Source organism: Chlorocebus sabaeus, chromosome 9 (genome assembly GCF_047675955.1).
Source record: "Chlorocebus sabaeus isolate Y175 chromosome 9, mChlSab1.0.hap1, whole genome shotgun sequence".
Classification (NCBI taxonomy): domain Eukaryota; kingdom Metazoa; phylum Chordata; class Mammalia; order Primates; family Cercopithecidae; genus Chlorocebus; species Chlorocebus sabaeus.
The window spans coordinates 109,375,236-109,403,086 of NC_132912.1; the positions used below are offsets into that span (position 1 = coordinate 109,375,236).

General features: G+C 40.8%; 1 protein-coding gene across 4 annotated transcripts in view; it reads right to left on the reverse strand.

Moving 5' to 3' along the window:
• The window catches only part of SORCS1 (sortilin related VPS10 domain containing receptor 1), a 588,551-nt gene that overhangs the window by 5,132 nt on the left and 555,568 nt on the right, over positions 1-27,851 (reverse strand). For 3 of the 4 annotated variants that reach the window (XM_038009546.2, XM_073019317.1, XM_007964053.3), the window contains exons 24-26: positions 18,538-18,637; positions 306-411; positions 28-188 (exon numbers count right to left, since the gene is read on the reverse strand). In XM_038009546.2, the coding sequence (XP_037865474.1) occupies positions 28-188; positions 306-411; positions 18,538-18,637 (367 nt within the window). The remainder of the gene's footprint in view (positions 1-27; positions 189-305; positions 412-18,537; positions 18,638-27,851) is intronic. The other variant, XM_007964054.3, reaches the window with a different exon arrangement.

The following is a 27,851-nucleotide window of genomic DNA, read 5'->3' on the forward strand; positions in this document are numbered from 1 at the left end:
AGCTGGTGGCTACTGGGAATCATTTACCTATGAGCTGGGATTCCACCTTCTCATCTATAAGCTGGCCAGGCCTCCTTAGTTCAGTCTGAGGGACATTGGGCCTGCTTTCAGAGTGACTGACTGGACTGATCATCTCTTGTTCTTTCTCATTCTGCATCTGGGCATAAACATTAATCCCCGGGATCTTCCTAAAATATTAATAGAAACCATCACTGCTGTGCACATCACTGTAACACAAGCTTCTGAACCTGTCAGGGAGAAGGAAGAGGTCAGGGGTGGGGGGACGTGGAGGGAGGGACACGCACCTTTTAAACTTGTAGATGACGAACACCGCCAGCCCCACAAACACCACTGAGAGCAGCATCAGCATGGCAGATCCACTGTGGGTTGGAGTGAGGTCCACCAGGGGGGCTGGGGAGGGGAAACAGAGCAGAGAAAAATGAGTAGAGAACTGGGCAGGTGAGACGCTATGAGAGGTTCAAATGGTTCACACACAAGCATGGTAAGTCCCGGAAAACCATGTCGGGTATACACACAAGAAGCACGTCACATGACTGACATGGGATGCATCTAAGCCCACCCCTACTCCCACCCCAAATGTTCCTGCTCTGCAGCAAAGCAATGAAAACTACAGACCCCAGGGCCAGGCTGTCTGGATTCAAGTCCCACTCTAAGTAGCTATGTGGTCTTGGGCAAGTTGCTTCACCTTAATGTACCTTATGTGGTAAAATAAAAACAATGGTATACACATCATTGGGTTCTTATGAGGATTAAGTGAGCTAGTGTATGTCAAGCAGTGAGAAAAGTGGCAAGCACATAGTAAGTCACGTAATTACTAGATTTCATTTCTACTGCTGCTAGTGTTATTATCAATCAATATTTATAATAATATAATAATTGTATTTTACTATACTCTGAGTGTAAACTTTTTCCACAAAGCAAAACAGATTGCCAATAAAACCACCTGCAGGAATATATTTGTGAATTCAACCATCCCCTCACCCCTACTCCAGTAGTTGTCATGTGAGAAAAATAATTGGAAAGTTGTTATATGTGAGAGAAAGAAAAGCAAAGTGATGGAGCATGCTTGTATTTCTATACACAGGAAACTAATGGCCAAGTGAATATTTCACAAGGCCAGCCGCTGACATGCTGAAGGAGGGATATGCCACCTGACTGTCTCAACAATTTCCTAAAAGCTCTGACAGCCCTCACCAAGATGCTCCAGCCTCTTAAATACAGTGAGTTTTTCTCCCAGACAAAACAGAAGCCTCTGCCTCCATAAAAGAGTCTCCCTCCCTGAGTTTCGCCTTAAAGCGCAGTCTGGAAAACACTTCTCTCCACCTCTACACCTTCCGCCATCTCACAGTCAAACCTGTTGTACCTGTAGACTTTGCAATTAATTTCTACCCTCTTAAAAGCTGACATTTTGCAAATGTAGCGTAGCTCACGCATAAAAGACAAGCCACATGTACTCCAGGGAAGCCTTGGTGCTGACCTTTACCTTCCATCAACTTAAGCAAACCCTGATACCCAGAAATACAGGTGACCTTTAATCGCCATTTTCTGTGGTTTTCTCTGGTGTGAGCTGAGAGGGCAATGTTCTAGTCACCCAGGTAAAAAAGTTCAAGAATAAGTGACTATAACACTGATGGTCTCAGACAAGATTCTCAGTTGCTTCTGCTCTATGTTTTTCAGGATTACATCTCAGTCACTCTGTATTGATACTGGAAAGCATATTGCATCTAATCACATAGTTTTGGTGAAAAATGAAAATAGTCATTTCAGGAGAGTTGGCTTTCAGGAGGCACTGAATATAAGGAACCCCCCACTATTTTCTCTCCCCTGTAAGTCAAACATCACCTCAGTTTTGAAATGGGAGTACGTGAGTTTGTGTGTAAAAGATGAGGTGGGGGGGATCCCACTGACATGAAACATCCAAGGCAAATTTTCTTTTGGTTCAAAATTAGAAAAGAAAGCTCTCAGTACCATCGGTAGAGAGGTCCAGAAATTCTTCAGAACTCACTGTGCAACTGGTAGGATGTCATCAGGGGAAAAGAACACCTTCCATTTGTCATAGACATTATCACAATTGATTTTCACAAATGGAAGGCAGTGATTATGATCCCATTAAACAGATAGCAATGAAGTTCTCATTGGTTAGCATTGTTTTAAAAGGACTTAGAACTTACTAGTAAACAGAAGAACTAAGACTTGAACCCGAATCATCATATACGCACGTGCACACACACACACACACTTTCTATATACTCAATCCTGGGCTAATTTCAGTAAAATATATATTTCTGAGGATGGGGATTAGGACTAAGACTATAGCACAAGAAGCAAATTAACAACTGGCACAAGTTAAAATATTAAGTTTTAAAAGGAGCAGTAGGAATAATCATGTACTCTTAAGTTTGGAAGACAGGTATATGTACACATATATGCATATGTGTGTATATGTGTATGGATATGTGTGCATGCAACCACACACACACACACACACAGAGAATACAGAAATGAAGCCTCTTGTACCTACCACCCAGCTTCAACAACCATCAACTGACAGCCAATCTTATTTTATCCAGTTCCCACAACCTCCAACCACTGGATTATTTTGAAGTAAATCTTGGAAAACCTATAATTTAACCACCTGTAACTCTAAAAGATCTCTCTCTCTCTCTCTCTCTCATTATTATCACAATACCATCATCACATCAAGGAAATTATATTAGGAAGGTGTTTTAAAGGCAATCTTCTAACGTAAACCCTTCATTTTTCAGGGAACAATGGAGGCTCAAAGAAGGGCCACAGATGATTGGAATGGTTAGAGGTTGAAATAAAGCTAAACTTTTCACTCCTAGCTAAATGCTCTTTCAGCATAACCAGAATACCAGTGATATGAAGCAACTAAGAATACTGAGCTTGCTTGAAAAGTTTGGCATTTGAAATAAATGGAAAACTAAGAGAGAAAATTACTTTGTCCAAGCTGTCAGCAACACAGAAAGCAAACTCACATATGCATGCATGCGTGCGCGCGCGTGCGCACACACACACACACACACACACACACATGAACTTTTTCCCTTCTCTTTCCTTCCTCCTATCTCTCCCTATCCCCAGGTTAAGTCTTTCAATTCTAAATCATTTATACTTAAATCATCATTCTTCAACAAGCAGCATTAACACTGTTAAGTAATTAGCATATTATTCTAGGAAAATGAACTTCCATATCCCAGTTCTAAAATGTGTGTTATCCTTTCGCCCTCCCCATCTCTGCATCAGTCAGTCACTTCTCAGAGGCAGGAAGCAGGAAGCAGGAAGCAGCCAGCAGCAGTGGCCAGAGACTGACTACCACTGCCCTCTGTGTTCTGTGGGTGGCTTCTGTTTGCTGATCTGTGCCTGAATATAAACGGACCTATTATTGCTCCACACAACAGCAGTTGCATTTCTTAGTTTGCCCAACACTTCGGTGCATTTGTGTGTGTTTTGCTGAGGAATGGAAACTTGTGATAAATGGGCTTTAGCTTGTTGTGTGGAATTAGCATACATTAATCCCTTTCCAGTTGCAGCTTAAACAAGATAGACGTGTAGAAAAAGTGCTGAGCAGTTTTTTGCCATTATTCATGCACAAAGTAAAACATGGATATAAGCAGTTCTCCAAGTGACTCAACATTTCTAAGCCTGCGTACTTGCACATATCATTTCTAAAATCCTTTGAGGAGTTTGGAAATGCATTGAATTTTTATATTTTATTCACGAGGACCTGGGATGATAATAACGGGAACACTTACAATAATAACAACAATTTTCTTGTGAAAAGTGATTGCCATGTAGTAAGTGCTAAATAAGTGGTTATAGTAGTATGTATGAGAACAAATTCAAAATTCCACCTTTGGGGTTCAGAAACGATATGATCCCTTTTCAGAATCAGACCTGGCTCCATCACTTATAGATTAAGTGACTTATATTAAATCTCAGTTTCCTCATCTGCAAAATGGAGATGAAACTAGTGTTTGGTCTAGAAAGTCGTGAGATTAAAATGAGATGGAATTTATAAAGCACTGTCATAGTATTTGGGACAGACTACATGCCCAATATTTCTAACCTTGTCATTTTAATGCTATCGTATTTCTGAAAGTGTATTCTTCTACAGAAAAAAAATCCTGAAAACTGATGACAGTTCTATGGTGAGATAATTTGGGGCAATGATACATACAGCATTCCTCATGTGGAGATTCACAATGTACGTCAGTATCTTAAAGGGTCACAGCAGCCCTTGCAGAAAAGAACACATTGAACTTTACCATAGTCTTTCATAAACTCATTTGACCACAGACCCTTTGCAGAACTAGGTTCCATGTAACACTCTAGGAAATGCCTCTCCCCAGGCACTGCTTTCCCTGTTGCTGCAGTTTTTTCGTTTTATTTTGTTTTTAGATGAAATCTTGCTTTGTCACCCAGACTGGAGGGCAGTGGCACAATCTCGATTCACTGCAACCTTCTCCTGTGTTCAATCAATTCCCCTGCCTCAGCCTCTCAAGTAGCTGAGATTTCAGGCACCCGCCACCACGCATGGCTAATATTTTTTTTTTTTGTACTTTTAGTAGAGTTTGGGTTTCACCATGTTGGCCAGCCTGGTCTTGAACCCTAACCTTGAGCGATCCACCCGCTTTGGCCTCCCAAAGTGCTGGGATTACAGGTGTGAGCCATCACACCCTGCCCCCCTTGCTGCAGTTTTTCCCTTTGCTTGGTTTATCTCCAAGTTTTAAGGTCAATAGTATGGTAGCATCACCCAGTGAAGCCATGCAGAATAATCTTATTGTTGTCCAGTGTTCACTTTCATTCTATCAAAAGGACTTTTCTGGAGAACTGCTACTTGCACTATGACCCCGAAACTTTCAACTCTAATTCTAATCCAAGAGAGTTAGTGTTGTCAGGATGTTGCAGAAGTAATTTACCATACCTTGATTTTCTTTTTTCCTCTCCTGACCCCAAAGTAGATCAATTCAGGTTTGAGTTACATGCCTTGAATATCACGAAATCCATGTGGTCTGAAATATTTTTTAAGAATTACAGTGATATGGGAATAGCACAGAGAAAGTTTATGCAGAATGCAGAATGGGCAGAAAGGCTTCTATTTACAGAGAACTCTCAGTTGTCCAATGGGCCTTTCCTCCATTTAGAAACAAATCCACTCACGAGAGTCTTAAAGTTTGCTACGTTATTGGTATAAAGCCACAAGACTTCAGACCAGACCATGTGGGAATTTCCAGGGAAGTCTCTTGTTAAAGTAGCCAATTGGGAAGCCATTAGACTGAGGCACCTCTGGAGTCCTGGATTCCTATGTAAGCAAACCAAAATCCAAGTAAACAGTCATATTCTAGGAAAACGAAACTTAAGCTTAATCAATTAGAAACCACTAACTAAAATGCAATGAGGGACTTTCTACTAGAATGATCCAAAGAAGGCTATTGCTCTGTTTTAACCAATCAAATATTTTCTTTGCCTAGCTTTCACCTTCACCCCATAAAAGCCTCATGCCTTTTAGGGAGCCTTAAATCAACTGTGGTCTGGTGCTAACTGATTAATGAATCATTATTTACTCAAATAAACTCTTTAACATTTTAATGTGTCTCAGTTTATCCTTTAGTAGCTCTAATGACTAGTGAAGCATTGTTTCTGAATTTAAACTGAGGGCGAGTCTTCAGTAATATCCAGTGACAGGGAGTTGAGGTCACTTAGCCAAGTAATGACAAACATCAGTAACTCCAAGAGCAAGCATCATCATAATAGACAAGAAGAGAAGAATGACTTTTGGTTTTCTAGGGTTGGAAGGTGATGATTCCTGGCTATTATGTGAAATATTCCTCAAAGTGTAGTTTATGGACTACCTGAATCAGAATTACTTGGGGCACTTGTGAGAATATTGCTTCCTAGGCTTCACTTGAAAAAAATATGTATAGTCCAAAAAAAATTAGCTGGGCGTGGTGGCAGGCACCTGTAGTCCCAGCTACTCAGGAGGCTGAGGCAGGAGAATAGCATGAACCCGGGAGGTAGAGCTTGCAGTGAGCCGAGATTGCGCCACTGCACTCAAGCCTGGGGGACACAGCGAGAATCTGTCTCAAAAAAAAAAAGAAAAAAAAATGTATAGTCTTTGAGAGTAGGTCTCCAAAATCCATATATGTGACAAGGTACACGGGTAATTATTATGTATAACAGTTTGAGAATACTGCATAGCAGGCCCCAGCTATTCTCACTTATAAAACTTAAAGTCCTGTCTTTAGGGCATGCCTGACTTTTATATTCTCTGGATCACTAAAACAAAGCAAAAATACTGCGCCCCCCCCCCCACCCCGCCAAAACACACATAAATGTGCCCCTTTGCTGTTGATAGTAGCTCAATCTGGTGATGACTCCAGAAGAAAGTTTTTTAAACTACCTAAAAGCATCTCAAATCTCCCCTAAGTGAGCAGTCAGCCTCATGTAGATATGGATTACATTGCTGGCTCAATCCTCTACCCTTCTCTGTGTCTAAGCCTTGTGCAATGAGTTTGAAACTTGTCTCACCAAGAATTAAAATCTGTTTCTTCATGCCTTGAATCTGAGCTATCATTATAATCTGCATGTGGCAATGGAATGCAATGGAAGCAATGGAAGCAATGGTGTGCCTCTGCTTTTTCTCTTGGAATTCTACCACTGCCATGTGTGAGCAAGCCTAGAACAGTCAAAGGATGAAAGGCCATGTAGAAGCCAGGTTAATTATTCTAACCAAGGCATGCTAGAGCAGCCTGCAGGCAGCTGACCCATAACATGTGAGACAGACTAGCCAAGATCAGCAGAGCTCCCTAACCAACAACCCATAGCTGATTGCAGACAGACAAGTGAACATAGATAAGACTAGATGCATGAGCAATAATAAATGCTTACTATTAAGCCACTGAACTTCTAGGTGGTTTGTTACATAGCAATAGCTTATTTACTTTCCTCAAAAGTCTCTTTCAACTGGTTAAACATTCAATTGCCAATTATTACCTTTGGGCTCCACATTAGCCAATTTTTCATATAGACTTCTATCCCCACTCTCAGGGTGGCAGAGTAAAAGTAAGAAGACCCTACATATTATTTTCGAAGATAAGACACTTTAAGAATGAAAGGGGGTGCTATTAAAGCTTACACTGATACAGTATAGATAACCCAGGACAGTCCTGATCACTCTAGGTATAAGAAACTTGGTGTCTAAAGGGTAGCCTGTCCTATGTTCTGGCATCTTCTCTGTATTTTACATGTGTTATCCTTCCCCTTTCTTTTATTTATTTATTTTTTTTATTTTTTACTGATTTCTCTTGACTATCTGCCTTGCCTTCCCCTGGGAAACCATTTCTGATGCATGTTTGTGCCCGTTTCTGTTCATCTGACTGTTCCTTGCTGACCATTCTCTGACCAGGAGTTTCCATACATATTCTCTAGCCTGGCTAACTCAGTCTAGTTACCCTATGGTAATTTCAGCCCCTTTTATGGTCCCCCGTAATCTCAGAAAAAAAAAGAAACGGTGAAGAAATAATTTATTAGAAGCTAGACCAGGCATGGTGGCTCATGCCTGCAATCTCAATGCTTTGGGAGGCTGAAGTGGGTGAATCTCCTAAGGCCAAGAGTTTGAGATCAGCCTGGTCAACATAGCAACACCCTGTCTCTACAGAAAATAAAAATATTAATTGGGTGTGGTGGTGCGTGCCTGTAGTCCTAGCTACTCGAGAGGCTGAGGCAGGCAGATCTCTTGAGCCCAGGAGTTTAAGGCTGTAGTGAGCTATGATGTGCCATTGCTCTCCAGACTGGATCACAGAACTAGATCCTGTGTCTAAAAAAAGCCAACGAGTAACCTCATTGCTGCACCCTGGTAGGTAGATGAAAATATCACATTTAATCATATTGTAGGAAGGGATATATTTAGATATATACCTACATGATAAATCCATTATTGTTTATAACACCATAATGATTAAATAACTATGAAAAGTCACTGGGTCTATGTATCTGTGAAACTACCCAATTACTTGAAGATAAAAAAATATAGGGGGAAAAATAAAAGGAAGAAAACTATTGGTACCACAGCTTTACTTAAAGAAGACTTGTAAATGATTACTATGTAGATAATACGGTGACCAGAAATTAAAGAGACAGATAAACTTCTTGGCTGTGGAAGAATTTCACCAGTACTAATTTCATCCCTAAATGGAAAATGTTATTACAACAATTTACTTCTCTTTACAGTTCAGAGTTCCACAACTCCTATTTGGCATCTGCATCCATAATGTTGTGGCTTAGATTATACTGTAGGTTTCTAAAGCTTCTTGACGAATGGTAATTCTCCCTTCAAGTGGAAAGTCTTTTTCTCAATGTGAAACTGTAGTGCAGAATTCATGATGTATCACGACCTAGGTTGAAATTTGAAGTTTCTTATTCCCTCCCAAATTTACTCATAACACATCCAGTGGTAGCAACCGAAGCCTGGAAATATTAATTCTCTAATATCTCTGTGATAATATCTTTTTATTACACCTGCAAAAGAAATTAAACCAGTCAGCAGCAGCCATAGAGGCCAAGATAACACAAGATAACAGTTTTATTAAAAAACCCACACATACCCTTGACAAAGGACAGTTTTCCTAAACCGAGCAGCTTAAATAAGGCAACTGATAGATAGACAGGAGGGAGTGGAAGCAATGTTCCTGTGTATTTTTTTTTTTGTCATGTTTTTTATTTAACTTGAGGTTTGAGGCACTTCCTTTGATAAATATTAACCCTTTACCATTTTTATCACGTGTATCCAGAACTCCAGATGAATAGTGACCAAACTGGAAAGCCCAGGATAGGGCAACCTCTGAATTCTGAAATATGTACAGAAATAGAGTGAAATGTAGCTGTATCATTTTATGCTCACACTGGCCCATGAACAGCATCTAGATAATATTATTTGTTTAACTCTCATAAAACTCATGGCTGTTCAATTACATCTGCCATTAAGATTCCAGTTCACACTTTAATCACGTTTCAAATGCTTCATGGCCACAGCTCTTGGCTGGCCTTTGTCATTCATCTAGATTATGGATTTAATATGCCCCAGATTCAGGGGTATGTTTCATTTTCTCCCCCTTACTCACTGTCATTTGCCCATTCTGCCAATTAGGTTAGCTCCAAATATTCCAAGAAATTAGATTCTAATGTTTATTACTAATTTCCTCCTGTACTTAACATCACAGGCTCTTCTTGTTTAATTCATGCTTCTGTTTTAGTGGATGCCTTGAGTTGTAAATCAGATTTATTACTGGAGATAGTCGTTCACCTTTCCTTGTTATGCAGATGGATTTCTGTCTGTGAAAGGCTGGTGAACAGTGGTTGTTGAGACTGGTGATGAGGCCACCATCATAAGCATCATTAGGGGGAGCTTGCTAAAAATGAAGATTCCTGGCTCCTTGGGATTCTTCACTCTGTGTGGTGAGGTTTGGAAAATCTCTATTTTTATAAAACGTCCTAAGTTAATTGCAATGTAAAGTCACGTTTGAGAACAACTGTTATTTATAGCAGATATCTCCCATCCTGAGTTGGAAAGAGTGTTCTAACTATGGGATGGGGTTTCATGTATCTCAAATGCTTTGAGGGAACTAGTCAGCTCCCTGACTTTGTACTTTGAGCAGAAGTCCCACCACCCAAATTGCAGTTCATTTGCCCAGTACATAACTCTTACGAAGTGCAAATAATCCCTAAAGGGTTGTTATTTGCTATTCAGGAAGTATCCATCTAGTTAGGCTTTTGCCTTCCCAAATAAAAGGTCAGTGTTGCCCCTTGCTTACCCTCTTTTTACTTTCTGTTCTCATGGAAAACCTTACCTATTCTGCCTTAGAAGAGTCAACAGGTTTTCAGGTCATTTCCCACTCCCTCCTTCTCCCCACAAAATAAAAGGACTAAATTGACTCATGACCCAGGGTTCTCATGAGAACAAAGATACAGGGTTTGATAGAGCTTGAAATATTTCAACCAGCAATTAAGGCTTTAACGTATCACCTGTCAGCAGATTTCCCTCACCTGATTATCTGCTATGACATGGTAAACTAAAGCTCATAGTTGAATGTATATTCTAGTCCTGGTCTTCTCATCTGAGTTTCCACTCCCCATTTCCAGCTTCCTGCTGGGGTTTTTCACGTATATGTTTGAGGGCATCCAACCTAACATGAACCACCGGATATATCTTCTTTGACAACCAAAAAAAAAAAAAAAAAAGCTTCTCCTCCCAGGTCTCTATCTTGACTAAATAAAATTACCATATCTTGCAACTTGAGTTGTAAACATCTGTGTGTAAATACTTTGTTAAAAAGAGAAATGATAATGGAGTTTTACCCAAACCTATTATTAAAGAAAAAAAAAAAACACCAAAATCCTTCTAGCAGCCTTTTTTTTTTTTATTTTCCAAATTCATTATACCTTATCATCTCAAATTTGCATTAATAAAATTTCTTTTTTTTTTCTTTTTCTGTTTGAGATGGAGTCTCGCTCTGTCGCCCAGGCTAGAGTGCAGTGGCGCGATCTCCGCTCACTGCAAGCTCCGCCTCCCGGGTTCATGCCATTCTCCTGCCTCAGCCTCCTGAGTAGCTAGGACTACAGGCACCGTCCACCACGCCTGGCTAATTTTTTTTGTATTTTTAGTAGATACGGGTTTTCACCGTGATGGCCAGGATGGTCCCGAATTCCTGACCTCGTGATCCACCCGCCTTGGCCTCCCAAAGTGCTGGGATTACAGGCATAAGCCACCACACCCAGCATAAAATTTCTTCATTAGCACACAATGGATGATGGAAAACAAAGTTTATAATATACCAGCATATTATTTTTCCTGAATTGTATCCCTCTCCCTCTGCTCATAATTTTACCCTCAGTAAATATACTAATTATGAATATTTGAGGGTTCATATCTAGAAGCCCCAATCCATGTCAGACAACACATAATTTTATACATAAACCATATAATCCCACCTTTTTGTGCCTTTGTGCAACCTGACCTCTCAACCTGCAATGCTTATTTGCTCTCTTTTTGGTGAATTCCTATTCAACCTTAAAGACTCGACTTTATTGAATCTTCTGCATAGAATATCTTTTCATTCTCCTCATGTAGAATTTAGTAAAGTCTCATGCAACTAGTATTTGTGCCTCAGGTCTAGCTAGCTCGGTGTGACTGAGGGCCCTCACTCATCTCATATCCCCTCATAAATTATAGGTTTAAAGGAATAATTGCAAAGTGAGGCATAGAGTCATGTGAAGAATAAGATGATAAATCTGAAATGGATCCTGCCCTTGAGTAAATTTCAAGTTACCAGAGGCAATGAGAAAACTATTGGCATTTTAGGGATATTTTGTTAACAGCTCAGGTTTGTTTTTCCACAAGTAACTACATGAATCAAATGGTTCACAATAGATTCAGAGCCTTCCAGATTCTTGCTAGAAAAACTCTCTCTAAAATGTCATCATAGCTGTTTTATGTTCTTGTTTCTGTTTTGAGATAGAGTCTCAATCTGTATCTCAATCTGTTGCCCAGGCTGGAGTGCAGTGGCACGATCTCAGCTCACTGCGACCTCCGCCTCCTAGGTTGAAGTGATTCTTGTGCCTCAGCCTCCCGAGTAGCTGGGACTAGAGCCGCATGCCACCATGCCTGGCGAATTTTTGTAATTTTGACATAGATGGGATTTCACCATGTTGGTCAGGCTAGTCTCGAACTCCTGACCTCAGGTGATCCACCCACCTCATGCTCCCAAAGTGCTGGTATTACAGGCATGAGCCAGTGCACCCAGCCCATTATTGTTTTTAAGACATATGATATATAAGGCCAGGGCAAATGCATACATGAGAGATGGAGAGGACAAGGGAGGCATCACAAAAGATGTGAAGACGGTTTAGCTGGTTTGTTAAGGTGAAGAGGGTGTAGTCCAAGGTGTGTGACCATGAGCTATGCCATGAAGTGAAGCTGCTCTGATACTGAAACCTTGTCTTCCAGCAGCCACAGCAGTAAGATAAGGACCAGCGATTCAGTCTCTTCTGGTAACAGTCTCCTGCCAGTCCTTCTCCCATTCTCTCTCAGATCTCTCATTCTGGGACACAGAACCCCAGGAAGGATGGGCCCAATTTTCTTTCAACTGCCCACTCCCCACAATGCGTATATAAATAATTACACTGTGTATTTAAAGAACACCTGCCGGGGCCGGGCGCAGTGGCTAGCCTGTAATCCTAGCACTTTGGGAGGCTGAGGTGGGTGGATCACAAGGTCAGGAGACTGAGACAATGGTGAAACCCAGTCTCTACTGAAAATACGTAACATTAGTTGGGCGTGGCGGCAGACGCCTGTAGTCCCAGCTACTCAGGAGGCTGAGGCAGGAGAATGGTGTGAACCCAGAAGGTGGAGTTTGCAGTGAGCTGAGATCGCACCACTGCACTTCAGGCTGGGCGACAGAGTGAGACTCTGTCTCAAAAAACAAAAAACAAACAAACAAACAAAAAACAGAGATTCCCTAGATGCTTATTGTATAAATGAATGCAAATCTCCACTCACCAGTTATTTCAAAAGAAGTAGCATGTCATGGAGACAGGTTCACAAATGAATAAACTGAATAAACTGGATCTGAAAGTTAACTGCAGGAATGGGATTTTAAATATATCTCTGAAAGCTATAAATTATGCATATAATTATTTATAAAAACAATATTTGTTAAGCACCTGATATGTGTAAGTTATTTGTTAGGTATAAGGATGAAGATGATATAAAGATATATGAAGAAGATGATATAAAGATATGATCACAAGAAATTAAATAGGAGTGATTCAAAAGGTGATGGTCATGATCATTATCATCATCAGACAGATAGAGATCCAAAAGTCCATGTGATTTCAGACAAGGGGAAGATGTTGTCTAGGCAAATGTCTCTGGAAAGATGTCATGCAAATGTTGGCATTGAGCTGAGCCTTAAAGTACAGGTAGACAACGGGAAATGGGTGAAGAAGTGGGGAGAAATATTCCAATCCGGAACATCATGAATAGAGGTCCACTTTGGTCAAGACAGCAGTGCTTCCAGTCTAACACTAGCTTGATTGCTTTCTATTCCCTTTTCCAACTCTTTGCATTGTTTTTGCAACATCATAGCCTTTGTTTGCTAAACATGGATGCCAGCTGCCATCAGGTACTAAAAGTCAAAGGGAGCCACTCAGGCCATAACCCTCCCTCAACCTTATGGATAACATGCTTTTCGTTCTCCCTTATTCTCATACAAGGTTAAGTCTCTCCTTTCTGCAAAGAGAATTTCAGAAACATACCTGTCAGGAGTGGTTAGACCCTTAAGAAAAACTGCCTGAAAACCAAGAAGCATAGGAATGGCTAGGAACAAAACGAGGACTACATTCAAAATTTAGCTCAGCTTAGATGCCACAGTTAATGAATTCCCAAATGGAACATGTTGGTGGGTGGGGGGCAAACACACTCCAGTCTCTAATGACATTCAGGTATCTGCAAATGCTTTCCTTGTGTTCCCATAAAAGCAAATAGGGAACTGAATTTGAAAACCAAAATAAGGCTAGTAAATTCTTGAAAAGAGACAGTTCTTTTTCCTTGGAGACAAACCAAATTATGCATTTGCTTCTCTCACCAACAACATACTCTGGCTCAAACATTTTTAAAAGGAGGCTGCTGAACATCTGCTGAGCAATTAATGGGATGCAGCAGCATGTTGTAATGGTCCCTGGGAAGGTATTAGCAATCCTGCTTATGAGACATGAAATGTTGCTAACAATGGTTCTTCCTTTTTCTTTTTCCTTTGAATTTTTATTTTCCCCGGCCTACAGCGGGGATGAGAGAAAGAGAAATAGAGCTGAGGTGGAAGTTCTGCATCTAACACTCCTCTCCACTGTTTCTCTCTCTCTTTTTTTTTTTCAGGCTTCCTTCTCCTTCTCTTCCTAGCCACCCAAATATTAATGTGTTAATTTCAACCTAATAAAAGCAATTGTGGTGGCTCACGCCTGTAATCCCAGCACTTTGGGAGGCTGAGGCAGACAGATCACTTGAGCTCAGGAGTTCGAGACCAGCCTGGGCAACATGGTGAAACCCTGTCTCTACCAAAAACACAAAAAATCTTAGCCAGGCATCGTGGCATGAATCTATGGTCCCAGTTACTTGGGAGGCTGAGGAGGGAGGATGGCTTGAGCCTAGGGGACAGACGTTGCAGTGAGCCGAGATCACACCACTGCACTCCAGCCTGGGGGACTGGGTGAGACCCCATCTCAAAAAAAAAAAAAAAAAAGAAACGAAACTGTGGTAAGTGTCTCAGCCCACTGATACCCTACCAAAGTGCCAAGCTTTCCATGAGTGAAAGGGGAATTCCCTGCACTGTTTTTTGTATATGTAGGGTCTACTACCCTATTCAAATAGTTTTTTTTTCTTTTTTTCTTTTAATCAGGTAGCTAGAGGTAACTTAGGAGCAATCACGAACAGGAAACAGATCCCAGATCCCTCACATATTTTACTTCCTTATCACAATTGTTGTTGCAGTTGACAGGTTTGTCTTTTGCATATGAAAATCGAGCCCTGAGTGACTGTGTTCCTGTGGACACTGCCAGCTCTAATGCGTTATGACCAGCATAGCCAAACTTAGTATAGCAACAGTTTCCAAGACAAAGTTTCCAGTTATTCTATTAACCCAGGAAATTATCTTTGTTTACTTACCAAACTGGAGCTAATTTTCCACATATAAATCTATATCTACTCCAGTTGCTGAACTAGCCATGACAGCAAACTCAATAATTCCAGTTGATCAGGTTTGGAATTACATAGCCGAAAGACCCTACTATCAAAACTAACAGGAAAGATTTCTACAATGGTTGGAAGTCAAATAATTTTCTCACTCTCTCGAAATTGCTCCAGGCTAAGATTGGGCTTTTACTTGGAAATGGACTTTTTTTTTTTTCCTTTGGTGACTTTGTGTTACACACACCTATATTGCAAGGGGATCTTCTTCACATCTCAGTGTGCATATCTGGGTCCCCAAATTATACCTCCCTTTTGCCAGTCCTTCTTCTCAGGAATCTTAGTCCTGCTTCTGAAACTCCTAGTTATATAATAAACTACAAATATGAATTGAAAACATTTTTCAGTTCTTCCAACTTTGCATTATCTTTTGCAATCTGGAGTTTTTACCAGTGGGATTAACATCTCATGGTTATCAGGAATTGACTTCCTTTCCCACAGGGAGCTATAAATCCAAGGACCTTTGGATGCCTTTGCTGTATTCAGTTTCTCTGGCCAAGCCTACTGGCCAAACCAGTCTCAGCTAATTACCCACTTTTTGATCTCAATATTTCAGCTTGATCCCAGCTCTAAACCATTTGTCACTGAAGAAAGTGTTCTTACGTAACATTTAAAATAAGATTTCCATTTTTTTTTTTACAACCCACTTCTCCCTAAAGTTAAATATGGTAACATATCAATCTTTTAAATTGTTTTAAATTCGCACATAACAATTATACATATTCATGGAGTACACAGTGATGCTGAGATACATAAGCATAGTGATCAGATCGGGGTAATTAACACATCCATCATCTCAATCATTTATCATTTCTTTGTGGCGGGAACATTCACTATCTTCCAAAATGATCTGAACCATCATTAGAGCATAATGCAATAATCGTTAAATAAAAACCAGACACAGATGGAAGAGAAGTATGGAAGGAAGAAAAAGAGTGAAATGTGAGTGGCCTCCAGAATTGAAGAATGGGAGAAGTAGGGTTAGTTCCAGGCCTAGCTTGACCTCCAATGCTCTCCTGTTCAACCGAGGGAGGTCTCTGGACTCAAAAAGGCACTGTTTTCTGATACACCAAGCCTAAAGATAGTGTTCATTCAAAGGCTGCTTATGCTGTAAAAGCAAATTTTGCATCACAAAGGATAGACAGGTTGGCCACATCCCTTCAAACCCAGACCTCAGTATGGAATATCAGGCGTAGTTGTTTTAATTTCTAAACTCAAAGGGAACAAGTAGTAGCTGATGAAGTTCAGTCAGCTACCTAAACAATCTAATGGTCTGATTAGATTAAATAAATCAGTGAATCTTTTTAAACCGATGTTCAATGGTTACTTTCTATTCAGTTGACAATATTTGTCAGTGGCTCGGCTATCAGGATGACTATAACTCTTGTTTCTGGAATCATTCTCCCATACAACTAGTCACGTGTACCTCTGCCATGTGCTAACCCCACTCACCAAACACCAAAGCTCAACATTCTGGGTAGGAAAGGGCCAGTCAAGACCATCAAATGCCCTAAATTGGTCTTTTCTTCAGATAATTTTCACCAGCATATGATTCAGAAAGCGGCTTTGACCAACAATAGTAGTTTATGAGGGCAGAGACTCTGTCCCCAGTGTTGACAACATTGCTTGGCCCAGTGTAGGCAGGCACTCAGTAAGTGTCTGTTCAACGGATGTGTTAGGATGACAAGATGCAGAATAGGAATTGAGCCCTACTCAATCCTCCTGCTCCTTACAGTCATCTTTTTCAAGGGATGCTCTGAATCGTCATACTTCTGTTCAAAGGTCTCGATGGCTTCCCAGACCTTTGATGGCTTACTCGCTAAAGTAAGTAAAAACGGCGCACCCTGGCACGTTTTCACCCTCCACACCTCCATATCCTATGCTGAGTAACAGTGACTTTAAATAGTGGGATTGAAAAAACAACAAGAACAATAAAATCTTCCATGAAATCCAATAAAGAAAAAATATAAAATCCAAGAGGGTGAGAGGTCAGTGGTCAGCCTGCTTGGCCTTCCGCTAGACCTAGCAGTGCCTCGTGAAATCTCCAGGAAACCAGAGAATGGTGCTGGTAATAGCTACTTTTTATCCTCATTTATTTATTCAGCATGCCCAGAGCCCTTTAGGCTTTACTTCCTTGGTGCTTAGAATGACCTCCTGCATTTAATCCTATCCATCCTTGAAGGTTCTTCCTCGAAACCACTACTCCATGAAACAATACTGTATCATTTTGACAGGATATAACTCATCTCTGCTTTAAATTTCCTATACAGCTTTAGTTGCTAATAACAATAAAAATGAACTTTAAAGCTATCTTTCAGACACTATCCTAAGTGCATTACCTGAATTAACTTAGTCTTCACACAATCCCACTGGCAGAGATGCTATTACCATCTCTGAGACACACAGAAGTTAAATGTCTTTCCCAGGATTATATAGTCAGTAACAAAGCCAAGATTGAAACCAATGTTCTGACTGGAAAAAAAGAATCCAAGTGCTTAAATATGTTACATAGTCTCTCTCTATATAAGCATGTATGCAGTTTGCTCATTGACTACTCTCCGCTGCCTGTTCTTCCCATCCCACAGTACCACTGCCATTGCTACACCGAACTTCCCCACACCACAACCAGGTTATAAGTTTTATGAAGACGAAGACCACTTTTCACAGGTGTTTGTACTCCATGGAGCACCAGCATGGTACTCTGCAAAAAAAAGTACTCAATAAACATCGTTAATTTATTATTAATATATCACAACAATATCTGTTCCTAAGTGCTTGTGTTATCATTGAAAACTATTCTAAGCTACTTGTGTTATCATCTATTCTAAGTTACTTGTGTTGTCATTGAAAACTCTCCCTCAGCTTAGAAGGAGGATCCGCCATCCTCACCACCACCTTTTCAGGTGAAGAGATGGAAGCTCAATGACATTAAGTAAATTGTAAGATCCTGACCAATTCCAGGTTCAGTTCCTGGGTATGGCCCTGTACCACTCCTAAGTTCCTGCTATCTCTACTGCGTTACATTATCCTGAAACTTAAAGAAAGCAAATGATTTGTAATATGAATATGTTGAAAATAAGACTTTGCAGAAAGACCCCCACAAATGTATTTGTTAATGTTATTTTCAAGATTTCTGATGAGATAAATGAAGCATGCTTTCATGTGAGATGTATCCAAGCGGTTCACTGACAGTTTTTGCCAGAGACTAAGTATAAAATACTACCTTCTCACTGGGTCACCCAAGTTGGAGTGCAGTGGCGTGATCTCGGCTCACTGCAACCTCTGCCTCCCAGGTTCAAGCGATTCTCCTGCCTCAGCCTCTCAAGGAGCTGGGACTACAGGCATGTGCCACCACGCCTGGCTATATTTTGTATTTTTAGTACAGATGGGGTTTTACCATGTTGGTCAGACTGATCTCAAACACCTGACCTCAAGTGATTCACCCACCTCAGTCTCCCAAAGTGCTGGGATCACAGGCGTGAGCCACTGAGCCCAGCCCAAAGTGTCACCTTTTTCTGTTGTTTAACTGGTTCTCCATTGAGGCAGAAACACCAAGCAAGACAACGTTCAAGATCTGATGACTGATCTGATTTCTGACTAGCACTGTTACCATCTAGCCTTTTTATGAGGAAGGAAGCACAGACTGGGATTCCCTTTGCCAGAGCCACCAGCCAGAACCCAGGGACATGGACACTGACCTGCTGTTAAGTGAGCAGCATGGACAAGGACTCGGACTCCCGGCTTCAGCTCAAAGTGTACTGAGTTTTGGTTGAGCTTGTGGATCAGCAATTCTGATATCTGAAAAAAGCAGCATAGTTAGTGCCACCAAAAGTGTTATACAGATTATAAACAAATAAGCTTAGAAATATTTACTATTTTCACTAAGGCATCACAATATTATACTCATGAGTTATATAAATAAGGTTTATATTAATTCCAGAATATGCAGATACAATTATTTTTAAGCATGACCTGTCTTTACGTACTAATTGCTACAAAATAGGAGAAACTATTAGTGAATGAAAATAATTATGCTCTTTAAAAATTACTCTGAATGATCTTAGAAAATTTACCCCCAGTCTTTTGAGAGAACATTTGTTGTGCATAAAGACTTAAAAGAAGTATATACAATTTACACATTGTGATAAGGTTCATATATATTCATTTTACTTCCATTCTATTTCCCAAACCATGTGATTTTCACAAAACGCTTTATGAATATTTATTGTATGGTAAATATAGTTCTGCTAAAATGTACAATTGAAACAAAGTACAGCTATAACGTAAGTAGCAAATTGGCTAACCTTTATTTCATGCTTATAAATGTTATCTAAACTGTACCTCAGGCTGATACACGGGTACTGGGTAGACCCATGGAAGTCTGGACTACGAAATATTTAACCCCAAGCATGGGACAAATAACTTCATTTGGGTAGAAATAGTATAAGGTAAGGTTTTATGGATGAGGTAAACCTGTGCGTCTGTTTAGAGTAGAAAACTGAGCTCCATTTGCTGTTTCCTTTATAATTTTGAGGAATTTCTGAAAAGTTACGGGGATAACAACACCCCTATTATTATTATCATTATTTGAGAGACAGTCTCGCTCTGTCACCAGGCTGGAGTGCAGTGGCACAATCTTGGCTCACTGCAACCTCCGCCTCCCGGGTTCAAGTGATTCTCCTGCCTCAGGCTCCTGAGTAGCTGGGACTACAGGCATAAGCCAACACACCCAGCTAATTTTTGTATTTTTAGTAGAGACGGGATTTCACCATGTTGGCCAGGATGGTCTTGATCTCTTGACCTTGTGATTAGCCCACCTCAGCCTCCCAAAGTGCTAGGATTACAGGTGTGAGCCACCGCACCCGGCCCATTCCTACTATTTTTATCTGGTCTGCTAGCCTTATTTTTAATATTCTAATAATCAATTTAATATTTTACCTAACATGTTATTTAAGTCTGATTAGATGCTTTCTGACCATCATTCTGCTAATTAAATTCTTAATTTTTTCCCTTTTCTATTTGTTGAGTTTTATTTACTCCAGTGAGTTGCCAAAATAACACCTTTAATTCCCTTATTTGTTAAGCAGGGCCTGATGGCTTAGTTTGGAAGCAGAGAGTCATCTGCAGAAGCCCCTGATTGGTGATAGAACTGAACTGCCGCACAGATAAACTTCTCTCCTGAACAACAGGAACAGAGGATGACCATCACTGCCCAGTCGTTGAGCATAGCCTTTCAAATGCTATAATTTAGCAAACAATGCAGAAAAACAAGATTGTGATAAAACTATGCGGAAAACAAAAACAACTTTATTGTGTATATTAGGCTACTTCCTTTCTTGGGTGCTGGGAATCATCCAGAACGATCCAGGTATACAGAAGTGGATTTCTGGCCGGGCACAGTGGCTCACTTTGGGAGGCTGAGGTGTGTGGATCACTTGAGTTCAGGAGTTCGAGACCAGCATGGGCAACATGGTGAAACCCCGTCTCTACTAAAACTACAAAAAATTAGCCAGGCATGGTGGTGCACACCTGTACTCCCAGTTACTCGGGAGGCTAAGGCCGGAAAATCACTTGAACCCAGGAGGCAGACGTTGCAGTGAGCCAAGATCATGCCACTGCACTCCAGCCTGGGAGACAGAGTAAAACTCTGACTCAAAAAAAAAAAAGAGGAGGGGAGGAGGATGAGAAGGAGGAGGAAGGGGAGGAGAAGGAGGGGGAGTGGGAGGGGGAAGGAGAGAGGGAAGGAGAAGCAGAAGCAGAAGGAGAAGGAGAAGTGGAGAAGTGGATTTCTAACACAGATTGCATAGAATGGTTTTCCTCTGTGTTCTTATCTTTTAATTGGCAGAGTCTTTATCGGAATCAGACAGTGGAATTTTTAGAGGTCTATCGCAAAGATTTTAGCTATGAAATACACACACATACATGCACACACACAGATACAGAATTGCAGAAAAATATTTTTTATTCAAATATGAAAGACCTGTCAAAAGTAATTAAGGAATTAGACTGTTTTGCCAAATCTATCATATGGACTAAAGGGAAGTGGGAGAAAGACTCTCTACTTTCAACCAGGTGCAGAGCCATATTTCTTTTCTTTCTTTTTTTTTTTTTTTGAGATGAAGTCGGAGTCTCGCTGTTGTAGCCCAGGCTGGAGTGCAATGGCACGATCTCAGCTCACTGCAACCTCTGCCTCCTGGGTTCAAGTGATTCTCCTGCCTCAGCCTCCTGAGTAGCTGGGATTATGGGTGCTTGCCACCATGCTCAGCTACATTTTTTTTTTTTTTTTTTTTGTATTTTTAGTAGAGGTGGTGTTTCACCATGTTGGCCAGGCTGGTCTCTAACTCCTGACCTCATGTGATCCTGATCTGCCCACCTCGGCCTCCCAAAGTGCTGAGATTACAGGTGTGAGCCACTGCACCTGGCTGCAATATTTGTTTCTTATCACTGAGAATGTTTTCTCTTCAAGTGAGAGATACAAATAGCTAAACCAGAAAATGGAGTTTATCAAAATATATTTTTATTTATAATCTCCAGGAAAGACCCTTGTGAAAATAATTAACTACTTGGCTTTGTTTTGGTTTATAATATTGTTTCATTGGCTCTATCTGTATCACTTACGAAATTTTAAGAAGGAAATTTAAATTTAAAAATTATCTGGTAACAGACAGTACATTTCATATATTTAACTTGCATCAAAGGACATTTAACAATGAACACATGCTTTGTGAGAAAAAATTTGCATAAGAAACAAAACTAAATGAAATTTACATTGCATACAAGAATAATCTCAATTAGAACCATGTGCTTTTCTACTGAAATAAATGAGTATGAAACTGTTGACAGATTTTGACAATATTATGTTTTCCACACCACTTGTACAAGTGTTTATCCTGTGTTTTTTCAAACGATTACAAGTTGTTACGTATATTCTAAAGTGTATTATATATGCTGTGAACACTATTTTGGTAAAGTTGCTTATTTCTTACTAGCTTTTCTAGCAGAGCACATCTGAGGTATCAGTGCTGGCATCTTCATGGAAAGGAACATGGAGCTTAAAGGAAATACCAAAGTTTATTCAGTTAATATTTGAAGAGTTGAGACTAGACTTTAGCTTTGTTTGACTCCTAATCCTAAAGTATCTCCATTAAAAATATTTTCCTTGAACAAGCTGACAGACTTCTCTTGGAGAGAAGTCTGGCAAGATAAGTTTACAAGATGAGAAAATACAGCACTTTTATTAATTATGCTGCCTTCTCTCATTCATCTGTGAAGCACCCGAAGTTAAAACATCAGTTCCAATATCCAGTGACCAATATGGGCTACAGGAGTGGGAATTTCCTAACACCATCCTCAGAGGGGCCACTTTCTGTTCACCAGTTGCATAATTGGGTAACGTTTGAGAGAGTCTTCGGCTATGGAAAGGAGTAGAATAAACTGCATTCTACTGAAAAGTATGGCAACAGCCTAAATGAGAAGAAAAACACTTGCCTGATACAGACTCAAGTGAAATACCGTGTGATTTCTAGGAGGGAGACTGAACCTGCTAAAGCAAATTGAATTTATTTCTTTTTCTTTTTCTGTCTGGTGAAAAGCATGTTGTCTTAACAAATTTCATTTATCCTGTACACAGTCATCCCTCCTCTGCTGCTTTCCAGCACAGTCCATTTTCTATTCCACATCAGCTGAACAATCACCACCATAGAAATAACACATTATTCTTGGTATCTGCCTATTTGGTGAAATATGCCTATTATTCAAGTGCAACCTACATTTCATTTAGAGGACCACTTAAAAGGAAGGTGGAGGCTCAATTTGAATTTTACGAAAGCTACCATCAAAAGGATGTCTTGGGAGGGACCTGCCACAGGGAAAACACCGATGTTCCACATTGTCTTCTTCACAAAAGATGAAGATTGAATGCAACACTCAGAATCAACTAGATATGGCTGTGGTCAGGGCCTTCAATCAAGAAAGGACAATTTTTTGCTCACACATTGCATTCATGGCAGCTACGCAGTGGTGTTGGGCTCACTGTAGTCACACAGGGACACTGGCTGGTGGAGTGGCCATCGCAAATATTTCCATTCACTACATACAGCACAAGAGGGAAAAGGAGCTAGCAAAATTCTACAACGTGCATTTGAACACTTTAGCTTGGAAGTGGCACATATCACTTCTGCTCCCCCAGTCCTGAGGCTCTGCCCTAGCAGAAGAGACTCAGCCCCATCATGTACCCCAAAAGCAGTGGGCTGGAAATATTTAGCCACACAGTGATGATTAACACACAAAGAACATATTCGGCCGGGCACGGTGGCTCACGCCTGTAATCCCAGCACTTTAGGAGGCCGAGACGGGCGGATCACGAGGTCAGGAGATCAAGACCATCCTGGCTAACATGGTGAAACCCCGTCTCTACTAAAAAATACAAAAACTAGCTGGGCGCTATGGCGGGCGCCTGTAGTCCCAGCTACTCGGGAGGCTGAGGCAGGAGAATGGCATAAACCCGGGAGGCGGAGCTTGCAGTGAGCGGAGATCGCACTACCGCACTCCAGCCTGGGCGACAGAGCGAGACTGTGTCTCAAAAACAAAAACAAAAACAAAAACAAAGAACATATTCAATGCCTAAACAATTTACAATGAAACCAAGAGGGAGAAACACTGTCAGATGATCAGAAGCAAAGTGGCAATTCTTGAAACATGAAAAAATAAAAGTTTTAAGGACAGTAGAGTAGTTTATAAATTCATAGGACATGTAACCCAAATAAGTGGTACAAGGTAAAAATACAGATGCAAATGTGCTTAGACAAATTTATTAATGGCAGAGCGACACTGGATCAAAATACTAATATTTATTCTTAAGGTGGTAGGAGGAATGCAAATCTTACTGAACATAATAGCATTCTGGTGCCATGTTTAGAGAGGGTATTGCCTGGGATGACCTGGGAGCTGACTCAGTTGGTCAATCTTGATTCCATCACACTATTAAAGTCTCTTCAAGTAGCAGTTGAGGAATATTCCTTTTGTGTTAAACAGAGGAAGATCTTTCCCAATTCATACATTTTTTGCATTGGAGCTAAATACTAAGCTCTAATTAACAGTAGCTCAGTTTCATTTCTTCATAACACACACACACACACACACACACACACACAAATTTAGCCTGATTAAAGTGCCTAAGAGGTCTCCTGGATAATGGTGCATGAAGAAACAAATCAGTCATAGATACGTGTTTCCTTTGGATTTCCCATCGCCCACTTTAAGCTTCTCTCTACCTCCTCCTGACACATTGGCTCTGGTCCACCTCTTACCTGCTCCACTTTTGGTTATAGCTCTCCTACTTCAGTGACCTTCCTTGTAAATTCCAGAGTACTTTTATAATTCGACTCCCCATGTTAAAAAGATCTAGACTGATAAGCAAAATGTGTGGATATGCAGAAAATAGATATTATTAGTTCCATTTCATAATACATTTCTAATTTCTTAAAAGCTGTCACCCTGTTCCCTGTTCAAATCTGTCTTTCCTTTCTTCCTTAGGTTTCAGGTTCTGCATCTGCCAACTGTGTAGAGTAACAAAAACAGCCAAGGAAGAAATATATATATATATTTGTGGTGGACATTTTTTCCACATCTTTTTTGTTCTTTTTAGATGTTCTAAAGTCCTTTAAGGATCCTGAAAGACAACACACCTAGGCTCCTTATCTCCCCAGCAGAGCATCACAAACAATTGCGATAGAGCATGGTGGTCTTTCCTCCCTACAGGAGAGACAGAAACAACTTTGTTCACCCCTGAGGACGCCGAGGGGAGCAAGGAAATGGGGTGCTTGAGGGGCAGGGCTTGCTCCACATCTGAGCAGCTGGCCTCAGGACAGCAGCATGCGCTACCCTTGATGAGACCCCCAGCTCAGGGCATGAAAGCCTTTTCTCACTCACTCCAGAGATCCTAAATAAAAGCTGGTGGAACCCTCCCAGACAGAGGTCACTTGATTAACCCAGCCCACCTCATCCTGATAACAGAGTCAAGTACTTCTCACTGTGAAGAATTTTCCATTTATTTCACAGACAAGATAGCTCGATCCAAGCCTGCATTGCTGCTCCCCAGGAAGGCTCTCAGAAGAAGCTAAGGAAGGAGGACTGCGAGTCCTTTGCTGGGGCCCTGCCCTCCTATTCTTTAGGACACATCTGCCTAGGATCCCAGTTCTTTCACTGCAGGGGGATCTGCACTGCACCTTTACAAGAAAGGGGCCAAGGCGTGAAATGAGGGCATAAGGACAGCCCGTCTCAAGTTTCAGCTGAGATTTAGAGGACAGCCTTCAAAGCAGGGGGTTCATTTCTGTTGTTTGGGTTTGCTTTGCATTTGTCTTTTTTTTTTTTTTTTTTTTTTTTTTTTGAGACGGAGTCTCGCTCTGTCGCCCAGGCTGGAGTGCAGTGGCCGGATCTCAGCTCACTGCAAGCTCCGCTTCCCAGGTTCCCGTCATTCTCCTGCCTCAGCCTCCCGAATAGCTGGGACTACAGGCGCCCGCCACCTCACCCGGCTAGTTTTTTGTATTTTTTAGTAGAGACGGGGTTTCACCGTGTTAGCCAGGATGGTCTCGATCTCCTGACCTCGTGATCCGCCCGCCTCGGCCTCCCAAAGTGCTGGGATTACAGGCTTGAGCCACCGCGCCCGGCTGCATTTGTCTTAAATTTCTGTATAATTTATGACACCGGAAGTCAGTTGCATTTGCCTCCCAGCATTCCCTCTCCCTTCCCCACATTGTTCTTTGAGGAATCCATGTCCTTGTCTAGTCCTGGTCCATTTGGTTCAGGGAGGGTATAAAACATCTGAGTTGTCACTGACAGCACATTATCCCCATGACTGCAGGGACTAGCTAAGAGATGCCCACTTTAAACAGGTCAGACCAGTGCAAATTGTGAACCTGGAGCTCTCACTGTTGCAATCAGATGAGAGGTACTGTCTTTGGGGTTGATAAACTGATAAATAGACGTTGGGGATGCCTGTGGCCATTCTTGCTTTCCTATGTGTTGGTTTCATTCTCAGGTCAACTTCCCATATGGTAGCCAGGAAAACAGATGGAGGCAGAGGAAGAGAGGGAAGTAATTTGGTGACACTTTTGAGTGGTTCTGAATTCATCTGTCTCAACTGTATCTCTGGACTTCTCAATTAAATGAATTCAAAAACTCCCTTTTTTACCCATAAAGTTAAGTGACTAAGTCAGAGCAGACAATGAAAGGACCCCTCCTGGACTGAAAACTACGGGTCTCCAGGAGACGCCCCTGACTCACAGGGTCTAGACATGTGCCTTGGTTTAATAAGTTCATTTCATGTGCATTTTTCCATCAGGGTAATAATGTCCTCTACAACTAAGACACTAATTTCTAATGTGCTATGTTTGGCATTTGTAAAGCCACTGTGTCTACTTTGCTTTGAGTCCTGGAATAGGCTGATACACTGGCAATTTCCTTGAACAAATTTACAGTCTCTAGCTTGGTACTTTACTTTCTTTTCATGCTATAAATCTGCATAACTCGCATGAGCTCATGTCATTCAGATACATTCTTTCCTTATTGTCCTTATTTTTCTCCATTTTCAGTAATTGCATTCATTAATCTGTTTTCTCTTATTTCCACCATCCTCTCTTCCAATACATGCCCTTGACTATACCAGTCTATTTAATATGCCTAAACTTTTTTTTTTCATTTTCCACATCTCCTCTTATCATATAATGAGCATGAATGTAACCATTATCTCTATACTGCCAGTGAACATTTATAAGGCCAAGTACTTTGCTATATCATTTCTTTAATCCTCTCAGACACCCCATGAGATAAGTGTGACTTTGGCTCAATTTTTCTACTTCTCTTGTCCTCACCTTCCTCATCTGTAAAATGGACATAATAAATATCAGAGGCAAAACTAGAAAATGGTTGATATTTATGTAAACCTGTGTTCTAACAAAATAGATAGACTCCTCTACATGTGTGCCAATTCTAAGTCACACAGCCTTCAAGCAAGATAGTTGGTTTCAGATCTCTGATGACATGGTTCACCGATGACTGATACAGGCTGCCTTGAGGGCCACATTCAGCTCTCTAAGAATGCTTTTGCAGGAAACACGCAGAAGAGATGGAGAATGAAGGAAAACAAGAAGTTTAGAGAAAGCAGATAGTCAAAGCAAGACACATCCGTACATAAATATAAGGAGTTTCACAGAATGGACCCCTCTTCTTTCCAAACTTCCCCTCAAAGGATGAAGTAGAAAATATAACACTTTTAGAAGAAAATATGGAAAGTGTGAGAAATAAAAGTGCACAGACAATGTGGTAACTAGGAAAAAAGGTGACTCTAAATCTGTACCCTCTTCCATACTTGAAAAGATTAAAATCTGGATTTCATGAAAAACCAGTAAGATTTAGAGGAGGTACAACTGCAAATATTCCTATCTAAAGGCTTTGGATAGGGATCTGCTTTCCCTCTAGGTTCTTAACAATGCTGTGATAAGAACTAATCTATTCTTTCTCCCACCAAAATGCAGTGCAGATAATTAATTTGTAGAGTATGATGGGAAGCTGAGGTAGGGAGTGAGGTTAGATGCAAATCTGAGGGGTTACCAGCTGTCCACCCTTCAACTCCACTTCACTAGGAAATGGGGTTCAACAGGGCTTTCTGTGAGAGCTCTGCTCTTCATTACTTGCACACAGAGAAAATTATGCAGGTGAACCTTCTGCCAAGTTAGAAAGTGGCAGCTGAAAAGAGGGTGTGTGCTAGGAGGTGGGCCATGCCATAATTTGGGGTTGTTTCTAACAAGACTATTACAGAAGGTTCTCAAGTCATCCTGGAAGACTAGAGATCATGGGGCTAGAGTATGGGTTTAGTAAACAGAAAATCTCCAAGTACTGGAAGGGAAACAGCCAATATTTACTGAGGAGCTGAGAAGAATCTTATTTTTAATCTATTTACCTGGAAGAACTGAGAAATCGAAATCATTTGGTTTCTAAAAGGGCAACTAGACCA